Here is a 12,585-nt window from a genome sequence, read left to right as displayed (position 1 = left end):
TACCTTCTTCCTGTAACTATCGGCTTTGGTGGGCTCGTAGTCTTCAACGAACTCATCGTACATAAACTGCAGGGTGAGGGCGGACTTGCCGACCCCTCCCGAGCCCACCATGATCACCTTGTGCAGCGTCGGCTGCGCGGCCGGCTTCTTCGACATGCCGACACGACGCTCCACACACGGACACTGCAACAACGAGTCGTTCGACGACATTACAATCTTAAATTTACTTTGGATAACTATTACTGGTGGTGATGGGGGTGGTACTTATTATTGGTGGTAGGACCTCATGTGAGTCCGCTCGGGTAAGTACCACCACCCCGCCTAATTCTGCCGTGAAGCAGTAATACGTTTCGGCTTGAAGGGTGGGGCATCCGTTGTAACTATACCTTAGAACTTATATCTCAATGTGGGTGTCGCATTTGCGTTGTAAATGTATATGGGCTCCAGTAACCACTTAACACCAGGTGGGCCGTGAGCTCGTCTACCCATCTAAGCAATAAAAAAGATGTCTCATAAGGCATGCAGTATGAGGCGCTTGGAATTTAAAGCGGGAAGAACCCTGAATTCCCCCTTCCCGCGTCGAACTAGAGATCAAAGATTCATGTTGGACGTGACGTGCGTGACGGTGTTGCGTATTTCGCACAAATTCAAGCATACGGAAGGTCTTATTCACATTTTACTAGTAGTGCGGCTTATTGTAAGCTCACACGGGTGAGTATCACAGTCCCGCCTATTTCTGCCACAACGTAAGCACACCTTCCGGTTTCAGTGACGGAACAGCCATTATTCTCCTTGTGAGATTTAAAGGCTCTTGCTGCCATCTTACAAGACGGGCTGTAACTTAATATCTACAGCTTAAAAAATGATAGAGTTCGTTTCAAACTCTATGTATGCGCAGTCTGTATCCACATTAAATGTCTCACATTAACACCCAATTTCAAAGTCTTCTACGAGTCATCTCAGTCTCCTCTATAAACACAAGCACATCAAATACCTTAAATATACGGCGATCAAATTTATTTGAAACATCTGCTCAAGAAAATCATAAATGTGTAAATCCTTCTAAAATGATTTAGTTTCATAATCTAGGTCCACTGAACATAACGTGTAGGCTGGTTGTAGGGTGACCGTGTTTTATCACTAAATAGTATAAAACAAAGTCGCTTTCTCTGTCCCTATAACCCTATATATGCTTAAATCTTTAAAACTACGCAACGGATTTTGATGCGGTTTTTTAATAGATAGGGTGATTGGAGAGGAAGGTTTATATGTATAATAACATCCATTAAATAGTGGAGAAATTAATAATAAATTACACTTTCCGAAGCGAAGCGATGGCGGGTCGCTAGTTGCAAATAAAATAAAGGAGTTTATGAACAACACAGAAACTGTAGTGGTCTAAAGGATACGATGCCTGAAGACCGACGAAAACAAAATATTAGCATATTTCCTATATTTTTTTGGGGGGAATGTCGCCGATTTTGTGGCTTGTGTCGCAATCAGCAACGCTTGAAGCGCAACCGACCCGTTTCTATGGTCCAAAAAATATATCATAAAAATTCTAAATAGCATAGTGTCACTTCTTAAAATGTTTATTATGAAAACGACAAAGCAAAGACAACTCTTGACGGAATTTTAATTTAGCGGACACGTGTGGGAGATGTGCTCACCAGTCGCAGTTAGATCCCATGACGTAACCACGTTATGGAAGTGATATCTTCAATTAATAGAGAAGGATAATTGTTAACTGTTATTTTGATGGAAATCAGAGAGTTATCAAAGTGCGTTTATAAATTTTAGCTCTCGTTAACACATTTATCGATATCAAATGATCTTGTGTTATTATTAGCGTAAATACGTAGGCGCGCTGACCGCCTGCTTAATCTTAAGAGCACCACAGCCAAATGGGACCAAGCCGTCAATAAAATATCGTAATATAAAAAAAACAGAGATCCACCAAATATTAGAGATGAGAGGGAGCAGCATTATCCGAATATTATAATATCAGCATGCTGCAATTTGTTAATCTGCATTTAATAGTGATAGAGGCGACAAACATATGAATACACGCGAGGGTAGGCATTTAATACATTATGCAGGTACGCACTAATAACCAGCTGGCCGTAGGTAATCTCATCTATAAAATATAATAAAGCTACGTGATATATTACTCAACAGAGCACACGCAATACGACCACACACAGTAACACAGTACATACTAGCCTACTAAAAATATTAGCAAATATAATTCAACGCGTGAAATTCGATATTATTTGCAACGTAAACTTTGACGTTACGTAATTATGAAATGTATAAAAACATATTTTATTTCAGATATCACGAACACAAATAACAGCCGAACGATTAAGAGTGGTTGAAATTGCGTTGTGATGTGCAAATTTTCAGTTTAAGGACTTATAATCTTGCATTTTGATGTCAAGTAGATACCAGAGCCTATAGCCACATCGTGAATGGTACTGTCCACCGTGATACATTGTGCTGAAGTCCCAATTGTAGAATACAGCATAAATATAAAAGTCCATCTTCTCCATCTACCCTTATAAAAAGACGTCAAATGCCCTAATAGGTATGTAGCGAGCGCAGACTTAGAGTTCCGATCGTTAATCAAATTTCACTGGTGACGCATTCAATAAAATCTTCCTTATAATTTCCGTTTATCTATAAAATCCTTATCCCATCAGACAAAACAACAATATACTCATACATAAACTGCTAAAATTTCAAGGTGGACGAAAGCAAGCTCCTGTCTAAGGCAGCACGTGCATTGAATACACAAGATGCTGACATAGTGACTGAATTAGATTACAAAGCGGTCAATACGAGCGATTAGCTGAGAAACGTGACTGGGAATAATAAATCCTTCGTATCACTAATGTTATTCGTTCTTCGTCATTGAGCTTTTGAATTATAGGCCGGTAGTTGATATTTTATTAATATCGAATACTAGGTAAGCCGTGGGGTCTTTCACCCATGTGTGCAATAAAAAAATCCACTTTCTACAAACAAGTAATCTATACTCTATACTAATATTATAAAGAGGAAAGATTTGTTTGTTTGTATTGAATAGGCTCCGAAACTACTAAACCGATTTGAAAAATTGTTTCACTGCTTGAAAGCTACACTATTCCCGAGTGACATAGGCTATAATAGTTTTTGAAAAAAATTAGGGATCCTTACTGAAACTCCAATAATGTAACCCAAAGTGTGAAAAAATTTCCTAAAATCGCGTGCCCTGGGAAAACTATTGATGATAGAATAAAATAATGAACTATGACTTTGTAGAACACATTATTATTCACAAAAAGTGTCGCGTAGTTATGCCGCAATATGTGTTCTTTTATTTAAAAAAATAAAACAACGTCAAATATCGTTGAAATTTTTGTTAAAGACCCGAGCGGAGCCGCCTAGCCGGAGCGGGCCGCTTGTTAATTATAAAGTGTTAACATATCGGATATTTCGCAACATAAATCGCGATGTACAATCCACTGTCAGGAAAAGATCGTAGTGCTTCAAAGAAAGTGTGAACAGCGCTCATGCGTTCAGATTAAGATAGGATAGCCCCCCTTACATAAGCGACTTCTAACTCTTGGCTTCAAGTGGATGGAAATAGTCACGTTATTGAATGTATAGGCTATACCAACCTTTTAATACTAAATAGGACTTGCTACGGGTTTATATTAAGAAAAAAAAATGGGAACTCAAAATATAGCATATAGCGACCCGCCGCGCCCCCGCTTTGATTCGGGAACATTGATTATGAAAATAGGACGCCAATTTCCTACTTACTTGACACTTATTGATATATTTTGAGTAACTCACAAATTGCTTAGATGGGTGGATATTTACAACGGCTACCCCATCCTTCAAACCGTTCGAAACGCATTCCTGCTCCACGGCAGAAATAGGCGAGGTGGTGGTTGGTACCTATCCGTGCGGACTCACAAAAGGTCCTACCACCAATTACGCAAATTATAATATTGCGGGTTTGATTTTTATTACACGATGTTATCCCTTCACCGTGGAAGTCAATCGCGAACATTTGTTAAGTACGTATTTCATTAGAAAAATTAGTACCCGTCTGCGGGATTCGAACACCGGTGCATCGCTCGACACGAATGCAACGGACGTCTTATCCTTTAGGCCGCGATGACTCTATCTCATCTCATCTTATCGCAAGATAGTTCGTTAGCCTTTACCTTGGAAAGTGCATTTAATTAAATTAACTTTCATCTTTCCCACATTAAGAGTTACATTTTTTCTCACCATTTATTATTCGATTGTATAATATGTGAAATTTTCAAACTACTAAAGCTACGAGAAAGAGATATTCATTTTTCTGGACAACCGAATTTAGTTGCTAATATGGGATCATTACCTATGCTATTTTAATATCTCCGAAAGGGCTGGACCGGTTTCTATGAAATTTTCAAATCGGCCCAGCCTAGCTAATATCACCCATCTTGTGACGCTTGGTAGCGATAGTCTCCTAGTCAAAATTAAGATCGGGCAGCAAAGCTGACAGGGTGTGACCCGTATATTTAATAAACTGCTTTGAAACATTAAATCAGATACATCTATGCATTGCGAGATAAGTGATCTTCACAACCCAGGATCAGGTGGTATGATAGTTTACCTTCATTGGTAACACTTTCATAAAGAACACTAGAGTATTTAACGTATGCAGCGGTTTGGCTTTGCCTGGCATTGCTGTAGTCCATGGGCGACGATAACCACTCACCAGCAGATGGGCTGTATGCTCGCCTGCCTACAAGGGCAATAAAAAAATAACATTACAGAATGAATATTTAACGTCGTATCAGGCTCCCCCAACGATTACTGTAGCGAACCGAGATAATTACGACCATGACCGCACTGTGTCAATAGCTTCACCGTGAATCGTCCCTTCTAACTATGACACAATTGCAAAAACTCAAAACGATCCGAACTAACCATCAACCGATGCGCCATTTCTTTCAACGTTACTGAACACATCACATTAATTTTCAAAGTTTGATCACTCTTTTAAATTTTTATTTATTTTTCGAAATATTCTTAAAAACACATCACTTTCGCGCTAAACGAATACTTTCACATGTAAAACATTTAAGGGACATGTGTTAAACAAAACGCGTGCGTACGACAAGGTAACCAATCCACTAATGTCGCCTTGGATTCCACTTCAGCAGAATGAACTGTATACCTTGATGATTCAATGGGAATTATGTAATTAGAACATTTTATAATTTACTTTATAGGTCTGTAAGGTCATTGTAGCAAATTTAAAGGGCGATTTGACGGTTTTATTGAAATAACTAGCGACCCGCCCTCGCTTCGCTTCGGAAACTGTAATTTATTATTGATTTCTCCACTATTTAATGGATGTTATTATACATATAAACCTTCCTCTTCAATCACTCTATCTATTAAACCTAAACCTAAACTATCTAAAAAACCGCATCAAAATCCGTTGCGTAGTTTTAAAGATTTAAGCATACATAGGGACAGAGAAAGCGACTTTGTTTTATACTATGTAGTGATTTCGGGTTGTCTTCTTACAGTTTTCATTGTATTTTCAATGTATTAGTTGCTTTTTAATTCCAAAAAAAAACCACAAAAACCATTAGCTAAAGGTTTTTTTGGTACAAAAAACATTGTAAATGTTATGTTTACTAATTTACTAAGTCACAACAAAAAGTAAAACGCTACGTCAGCTACGTGTAAATATATAACATTATTTTATGTTACAATCTTACAAAAAAAACACACACACATCTTATTTATAAGGCGGGCAGGCAAATACTCTTAAAATCGTTGTCTCACATAATATCGTCACCATTTTATGTGCATTTGTGAGCTAAATCTCTCTTTATCATTCACCACAGTATTTACTTACGGTTAAAATAAACTGGTTAATTAAAACATAGTCGAGCTCAAGTCGAAATCTTTCTTTTCAATAATCTTACTATCGGAAAACCGCTAAGAAAATTATCAATGCAGTAGTGGCCCGTTGTATGCGATCAGACTAGCAAGCAGGCTTCGCTTTCCTTTCACGATACAATACTTTAAAACTTAGCCCTTCAATTTAGAAACTTTTCCTACCTAAGCTGATAGCCTTGAGAGGCTATTTCAGCGTAACCTTAACTAGTAGGTGAGCTCACGGGGCTCAAACCGGAATGATGCTAACGCTGACCCTAGCAAGAGCACTGCTTCGGAAAATCTACCACCAGACCGGAATCGCGACCCACTGAGAAGATCCGGCGAGAAACTCAGTGGGCTGTGTCTATGGGTAAAAGAAACTATACTGAGAGCTTCATTCATATGATGATATTGTATCTTACATCTTTACACTTAACATTCGTTTTCTTTCTGGTTGCGTTATTATTATTATTATTTACACAATTTTACGCGGATACAACCCGTTTAGCAGTTTGGTCTTGGTGGACTATTTCTTATTTATTTAACAGAATAAGAACAATCAGGTGTACGGTTTCAGCCCCACGTTCTAGTACTTCTTCGTTGAGCGTCCGTAAAAATATTGTTTTATTTCTTCATCAAACTCTGTTCTAATTCCAACCCAAGTACCTACTGGTCGCAGCGCATGTTGTCCGTACGCACAAGACGATTTCACCTTTTCTATATTCGTGTTGTAGTCAAGGATGACAAAGCAGGAGCTCTGTGTGCTTAGTGCGAGTTTTTGAACGTTCTCGATAGGGTAAAAGTTATCTCATATTTGTATGGAATGGGATCGTTTGCCTACGTTTGCCGTTAGGGGCGCTGCTCCAACTGCATACAAAATTGCGTTAACTCTTACGCTATCGAAAACGTTAAAAGACTCGCACTAAGCACACTGAAGACTAAACGGTAGAAAAGTGAAATGTAATTGCAATGGGCTTATAAGACAATCACCATATTCAATTTGTAATGTTTATAGACCTAAAACTAAGAGACCCTGTAACTGCTAAACAACCGAGCCGCCATTTCAATAATAAGCTCAACTAAAAAGTAAATACATTATCATTATGACATTAAGTAAAACTAACAAAATTATTGCGTGTTCACCATTGTTTACTAACGTATGGACCACAGCAATAAGTGCGCACAAAAAGTCGCTTCGCGTCTTTAAAAATGTTTCTTGATCTTATTCGAAACAGGAGATTGTTATGGCGTACATTGTAAACAATGCGTTTTCATTGTGAACGTCTAATAATTTTTCCGATGACTTTCTAGTTACTATACCGGTATGGTTGACGACACGTTATTTATGCCTTGTACTGTCATTGGATGTTACGAGGACATTTGGTACACAGCTTCGCTCTTAATTACAATAGGTACTGATTTAATTATTACAATATGTTTCCGGCGTGGAAAACACTGGATCTGTAACACAATACGGCCTGTGGACTGCCGGAAATTGCCGCATTCTCTTCTGACGTGGTTAATAGAAAGATAGAAAAACTTTTTTGATAGATAGGGTTGGACAATATGCGCGCGGAATAATAAGAAGAGGTCCGGTCTTAGTAATGTCGCTAATGATGAAAGTAAATCTTGAGAGAACTAATGAACATTTTGAGAAATATGAACCTATCCAACTCGATCGCGAATACAGTGCGCGATGCAAGAATAACAGCGTGTTAGATACAAACAATATCTCTAAAATTTAGAAAGTTGATTTGTAAAGAATCCGTTGAAAGCGAACCGACACGATCGAACAGTCTTGGTAAAATTATTTAATGCAAAATCACTATGTAAATTATATTAGATAATCGCTATATCGGATTCAATTCAATAATGAAATGAAAGTTTGTTGCACGGTAAATGATTTATTATGATAATAAGGATGCACAAGAAAACTTGCAGTCATATTTACCGCCAAATTGAGTTAAAGCGCATATCGTTGTATTTCGGGAAAGGTGTGATCAAGTTCCACTAACAAAGTTGGAAATAGGGCTAGTAGTGACGCGTCGTTTCGATAAGTTATTAGTTTTAAACACATAACTACGAAAAGTTTTACATTTTAATATCGAGTTCAGTTTAGGGTAACAGTTTTTAAATTTCAACAAAAAATCTTATAAATATTATACGGTATTTAGTACAATAGTTAAACGTTGATAAACTCCGCTCAAGTAATCTGTGACCACCAACATTACAGTGTATTCGAAATGTTTTTAAATAATCAAATAAAAATAATAAATGCGAAATTAAACCACGACTGTAGTTTTAGATATGAAAAAACAAACAAAATTTTGTATTTCACACCTAAAGTTCAGAAGATAAATATTTATGGAATATGAAATATGAACGGCTATCGTCGCTCAGCCAAGCCAACCTCCAACGCCCTTTCTAAGCCTAGTTCATAGAACAATTACAGAAGAAAAAACCAATTATTACTTACCAGCTCAAAACGAATTTGGCTTCGATGTAATGTGGAATTGACAGACATAATTATTTTTTTTGAGATTATAAATGTTATTTAATTGCATCAGGAAAGTTCGGCCAAACCTGTCAAAGTCAACGGCAACATGTTCCCACATTTAAAATGCACGCAATTAACATACTGAATAAAAGTGAAAACTTTCACTTTTTTATCTACTGTGAACCAAATTTTAATGTTAAATTATTTTTATTTGCTTTTGTTCCTGTTTTTTTACTGTCGACTTTGAAGAATACTAATAACGTTCCACTTAGTGCCAAAAAATGTGTAGAATTAATTCAAGGCGATAATTCTGATGACAATCGGGCTACAACACAATATGGCGTCCATGGTGTAGACAAGTAAGCGATTAACCGCGGCTCTGCGTTTATCTATCTTTGTTTTAGAAGGGAGTGAACTCGGAAGTTATTAATATTTTACACACTAGCCGCTATATTTGTGTATTAAATTTAGAGATGATGGTGCCAGCAATTGTTAGTAGACTTTTTCTGGTTTTAGCTCCGGATTGTTGCTCTTTTTCTCTAAAAAGTCCAAAAAAAAAAGGTTTGGGTCTCCAAACCTTTTTTTTTTCGGACCGGGGCCGAACCTCCTACAAAGTCTCCAGCGCCTAGGGGGCGCGCGGGGTATGTGAGAGACTCAACGATCTGCAAGGTGTTGGGAGGAGACCGCGGGCCCAAGGAATTTTAGGGTCCACCCACTAAACGACTCCCCTGCACTCTTACACCCGACGTTCGATCTCTGTCCGGGGTCAAAATCCGGTCAGAGTAGGGGGGGTTCCCGCGGTCAACACTATAACCACACACGCGACGCAACCCCGAGGACGCCCGACCGACGGGTCGTCGAGGCGATAGTCGACGACCAACGAAGTCGGTCTCCGCGGTGCGGCGGCCCTACCAGGCCGCCCGGGCGATGCCGCTGGTGTTCCGGGATACCCCGCTGGGCCAGAACCAGCCTGCCGGGTCGAAACGCGATACACCGCCGACCGAGTTGCTCTTCCACAGTAGGGAACAGAAATTTAGCAGTAATAAATGTGAGAGCAGACGTAGACACTAAGGCGTATGCGCACTTGTAAGTACCCAGGGAGGAAAAGTTACACTTTCTTCCCTGTACAGCGGGAGGAAAAGTTACACTTTCTTCTCTGTACCCAGGAAAGAAAAGTTACACTTTCTTCCCTGTACAGCGGGTGGAAAACCGAACTTTCGGCGTAGGTAGGAGAAAAAAATACTTTTTATAAATATGTATCTCACAGTTTAATTTTCTACTTATAGTATGGAAGAACAGAAAATACCACAACTTATGATGGTTTTTATGTATGTACGTTCATGCCTCAAATTGTCCATAAGCCTAGTGTTGAATTATATGTATATCAGAAAACTGGTTTAAAATATTCACTAGTTAGAGTCAAAAGAGGAATTTGAGTGTAGCAATGAAATGCACTATAGGTTCACAGTGTTGTAGAAACAGTGTATCAAGTTTTGTTTTTCAGTATTGTAATGTGTACATCTTTACAAATTAATGTTTACTGCTTGATTTGTATGTGAAGTTTTAGATACGCACTAGTCATAGGGCATGTTTTAAGCCTGCAAGGAAGTACCATCAACTCATACTTTTGCAATAAAGTGGACATGCAATCTGGTTTGAAGGCTAGGCAGATGTCAACTGAGAACCCATGTCTTAAGATGGGTGGTAGCATTGACATTATGATGTCTATCATCGTCAACTTCATCAGTCCACAGGCATCCCCTGCAGGACACAGAGCCTCCAAGATTCACCACAATGTACTGATCAGTCCATATACAGCAGATCCCTGTATGTCTATGGCATCTGGTAAACACTTTCCAACCAAACCTATTCGCTAATCTGAGCAATTTCTTCTTCTAAACTTCTTATCGTGGCCGCTGCTCATTACATATTATTCAACTCGGGCGACGGGGCAACGCAAAGCCACCGTTTCTAAAACATCTTATCAAACCTGCCAGTCCCATTCTCGGTGGTTAAGACTGTCCTCGAAGAATTCAATGAGTAAATTAAGGCATAGACACATCACACTGAGTTTTTTAGCTCTATCTTCTCAGTGGGTTGCAACTCCGATCCGGTGGTAAATTGAGCGAGGCACTACTTTTGCTAGGGCTAGTGTTAGCAAATTCTCTCAGGTTGAGCCTGTGAACTCACCTACCCATATGAGCTGCTGCATAGCTGGAAGGCTCAAACTACCAGCGAATAGATAGAAAATAATAGTAATACATACTGCATTGAAAACCAGATATGTATTTTATTTGCATATTATTATGTTTTACAGCTAATATTTCACAATAGTTTGGCACAAGCCATGACTCATTTGGTAATTATTTTTCAAGATATCTTAGTAGAGAGTAACTAAACATGCATCTTGTATATCTGCTTAACATTGTACAATAGAAAACAAAACGGTTATAATATAATTGAAGAATATCTCAAGACCATAGCACTTCATATGACTTCTATACTTTACAAATTAACTATGATATCCAGCAATGACAATGAAAACAATAAACTAAGCTTATAATTGACTTGTTTAGCTGCACACACTACACTGTGGATGATTTGCTTGTGGATGGTGGTGCATGTGAATAGTATACTGATTGCACCTGCATCCCCAACAATACAAAATCAATATAGGTCAAAATAAAGACTAATTGCAACAGCAAGTTACACTAAATTTAATATAATCTTTTTTTTATCCTGTTTTTTAACCAAAACAGTTTGGGTCCATATATAAAATAATTGTGTTGTCATCTGTCCTTAGTATGTGTGTATATTTTCAAATATATTGAAAATGAATTTTTTACTGGTGGTAGGACCTCTTGTGAGTCCGCGCGGGTGGGTACCACCACCTTGCCTATTTCTGCCGTGAAGCAGTAATGCGTTTCGGTTTGAAGGGCGGGGCAGCCGTTGTAACTATACTTGAGACCTAAGAACTTATATCTCAAGGTGGGTGGCGCATTTACGTTGTGGATGTCTATGGGCTCCAGTAACCACTTAACACCAGGTGGGCTGTGAGCTCGTCCACCCATCTAAGCAATAAAAAATAAAAAATAAATTGAAAATTCTTTTGAAAGAATACATTATTAGGTACATGTATAAAAATAAAAAAATAAATTAAGGTAACATCTTGTACAAACAGCCACAATTCATAATTAGGCTAATTGAATTTACTAATTTGTATTAACATTGTTTTGTCATAAATTTCAGGTGATGATCTCATTCAAAATATGACTCAGTTTTTTTACTAATAACAATTGGTAAACACATTTATTTTTTGTTTTTATTGTCAGTACTTTGTACAAATCTAATAAGCAGATCATCCACAAAATAAGCTCTCTTCACCACTCACTAATCACTAATGACACATGGAGTGGCATTATTTACAGTGCTGCATTTACAAAAGCAGTATAACAAACCTTCCCTTCCTCAGCAAACTTTGTAGATAATTGATAGGCTATAGCTGAGAACATCACTGGACGCTTAGCACCATCTCCCTAAAGCAGGAGATGAGTGAGAACACAGAATCATACTCATAATCCACATTCACTTTTAATTTGACTTAGAACATCCACGGTTTTTTATTATAAATACTTCAAAGTAGTATTTAATTTTACATATAAACGCTTTTAAAAACCGAATGAGTAGAATTTTATCTATGAAGTGACTCACAAATGGAATTTCTTCATAGAGCTGAACCTTACAGATATCGATCTAACTGTTCTATGAGTAACTGCAAACTCGCTAATAGCATCCACGGAGTTATCGAACCGAAAACAGTAATACCACGTGAGAAATGAAAGACAATGCGAATAAAACTATGGGAATACGAGGCGTTGCCACAATCATAATTCACAAACAGTGGTAATGTCAGAAACAGGTGAAATACGTGTAATGTTCTTATTTAAAGCTGTTTACATCAACTGCAGTACTTACATAAATACAACAAACTGGTGCGATCTAAATTCGTTAATTTTATTGCTTCACTTTATTTATTTCAAATATTTAGTGAATAATTCACTTCACTCACTTTTAAAGCAAAACGTCATTTCATTTACCCAACTTATCCGTGGTTCAACCACAGTGCACAGACTACATATAGAAATTACACT

The 12,585-nt window shown here is 37.9% G+C and overlaps 1 protein-coding gene across 4 annotated transcripts in view; it reads right to left on the bottom strand.

Moving 5' to 3' along the window:
- The window catches only part of Rala (Ras-like protein A), a 24,709-nt gene extending 12,124 nt beyond the window's left edge, over positions 1-12,585 (bottom strand). The window contains exons 1-2 of one of the 4 annotated variants that reach the window (XM_089729343.1): positions 12,410-12,585; positions 4-183 (exon numbers count right to left, since the gene is read on the bottom strand). In XM_089729343.1, coding sequence (XP_089585469.1) covers positions 4-156 — 153 coding nt within the window. In that variant the 5' untranslated portion in view covers positions 157-183; positions 12,410-12,585. Of the gene's footprint in view, positions 1-3; positions 184-4,971; positions 5,119-11,892; positions 12,055-12,409 lie in introns of those variants that run through there. The other 3 variants (XM_089729341.1, XM_089729340.1, XM_089729342.1) reach the window with 3 other exon arrangements.

The sequence above is a fragment of the Bombyx mandarina genome, chromosome 08, assembly GCF_030267445.1.
Source record: "Bombyx mandarina strain Sakado chromosome 08, ASM3026744v2".
Taxonomy (NCBI): Eukaryota; Metazoa; Arthropoda; class Insecta; order Lepidoptera; family Bombycidae; genus Bombyx; species Bombyx mandarina.
The sequence above is the reverse complement of the archived record's forward strand: the minus strand, read 5'-3'. Positions and strand labels throughout refer to the sequence as shown.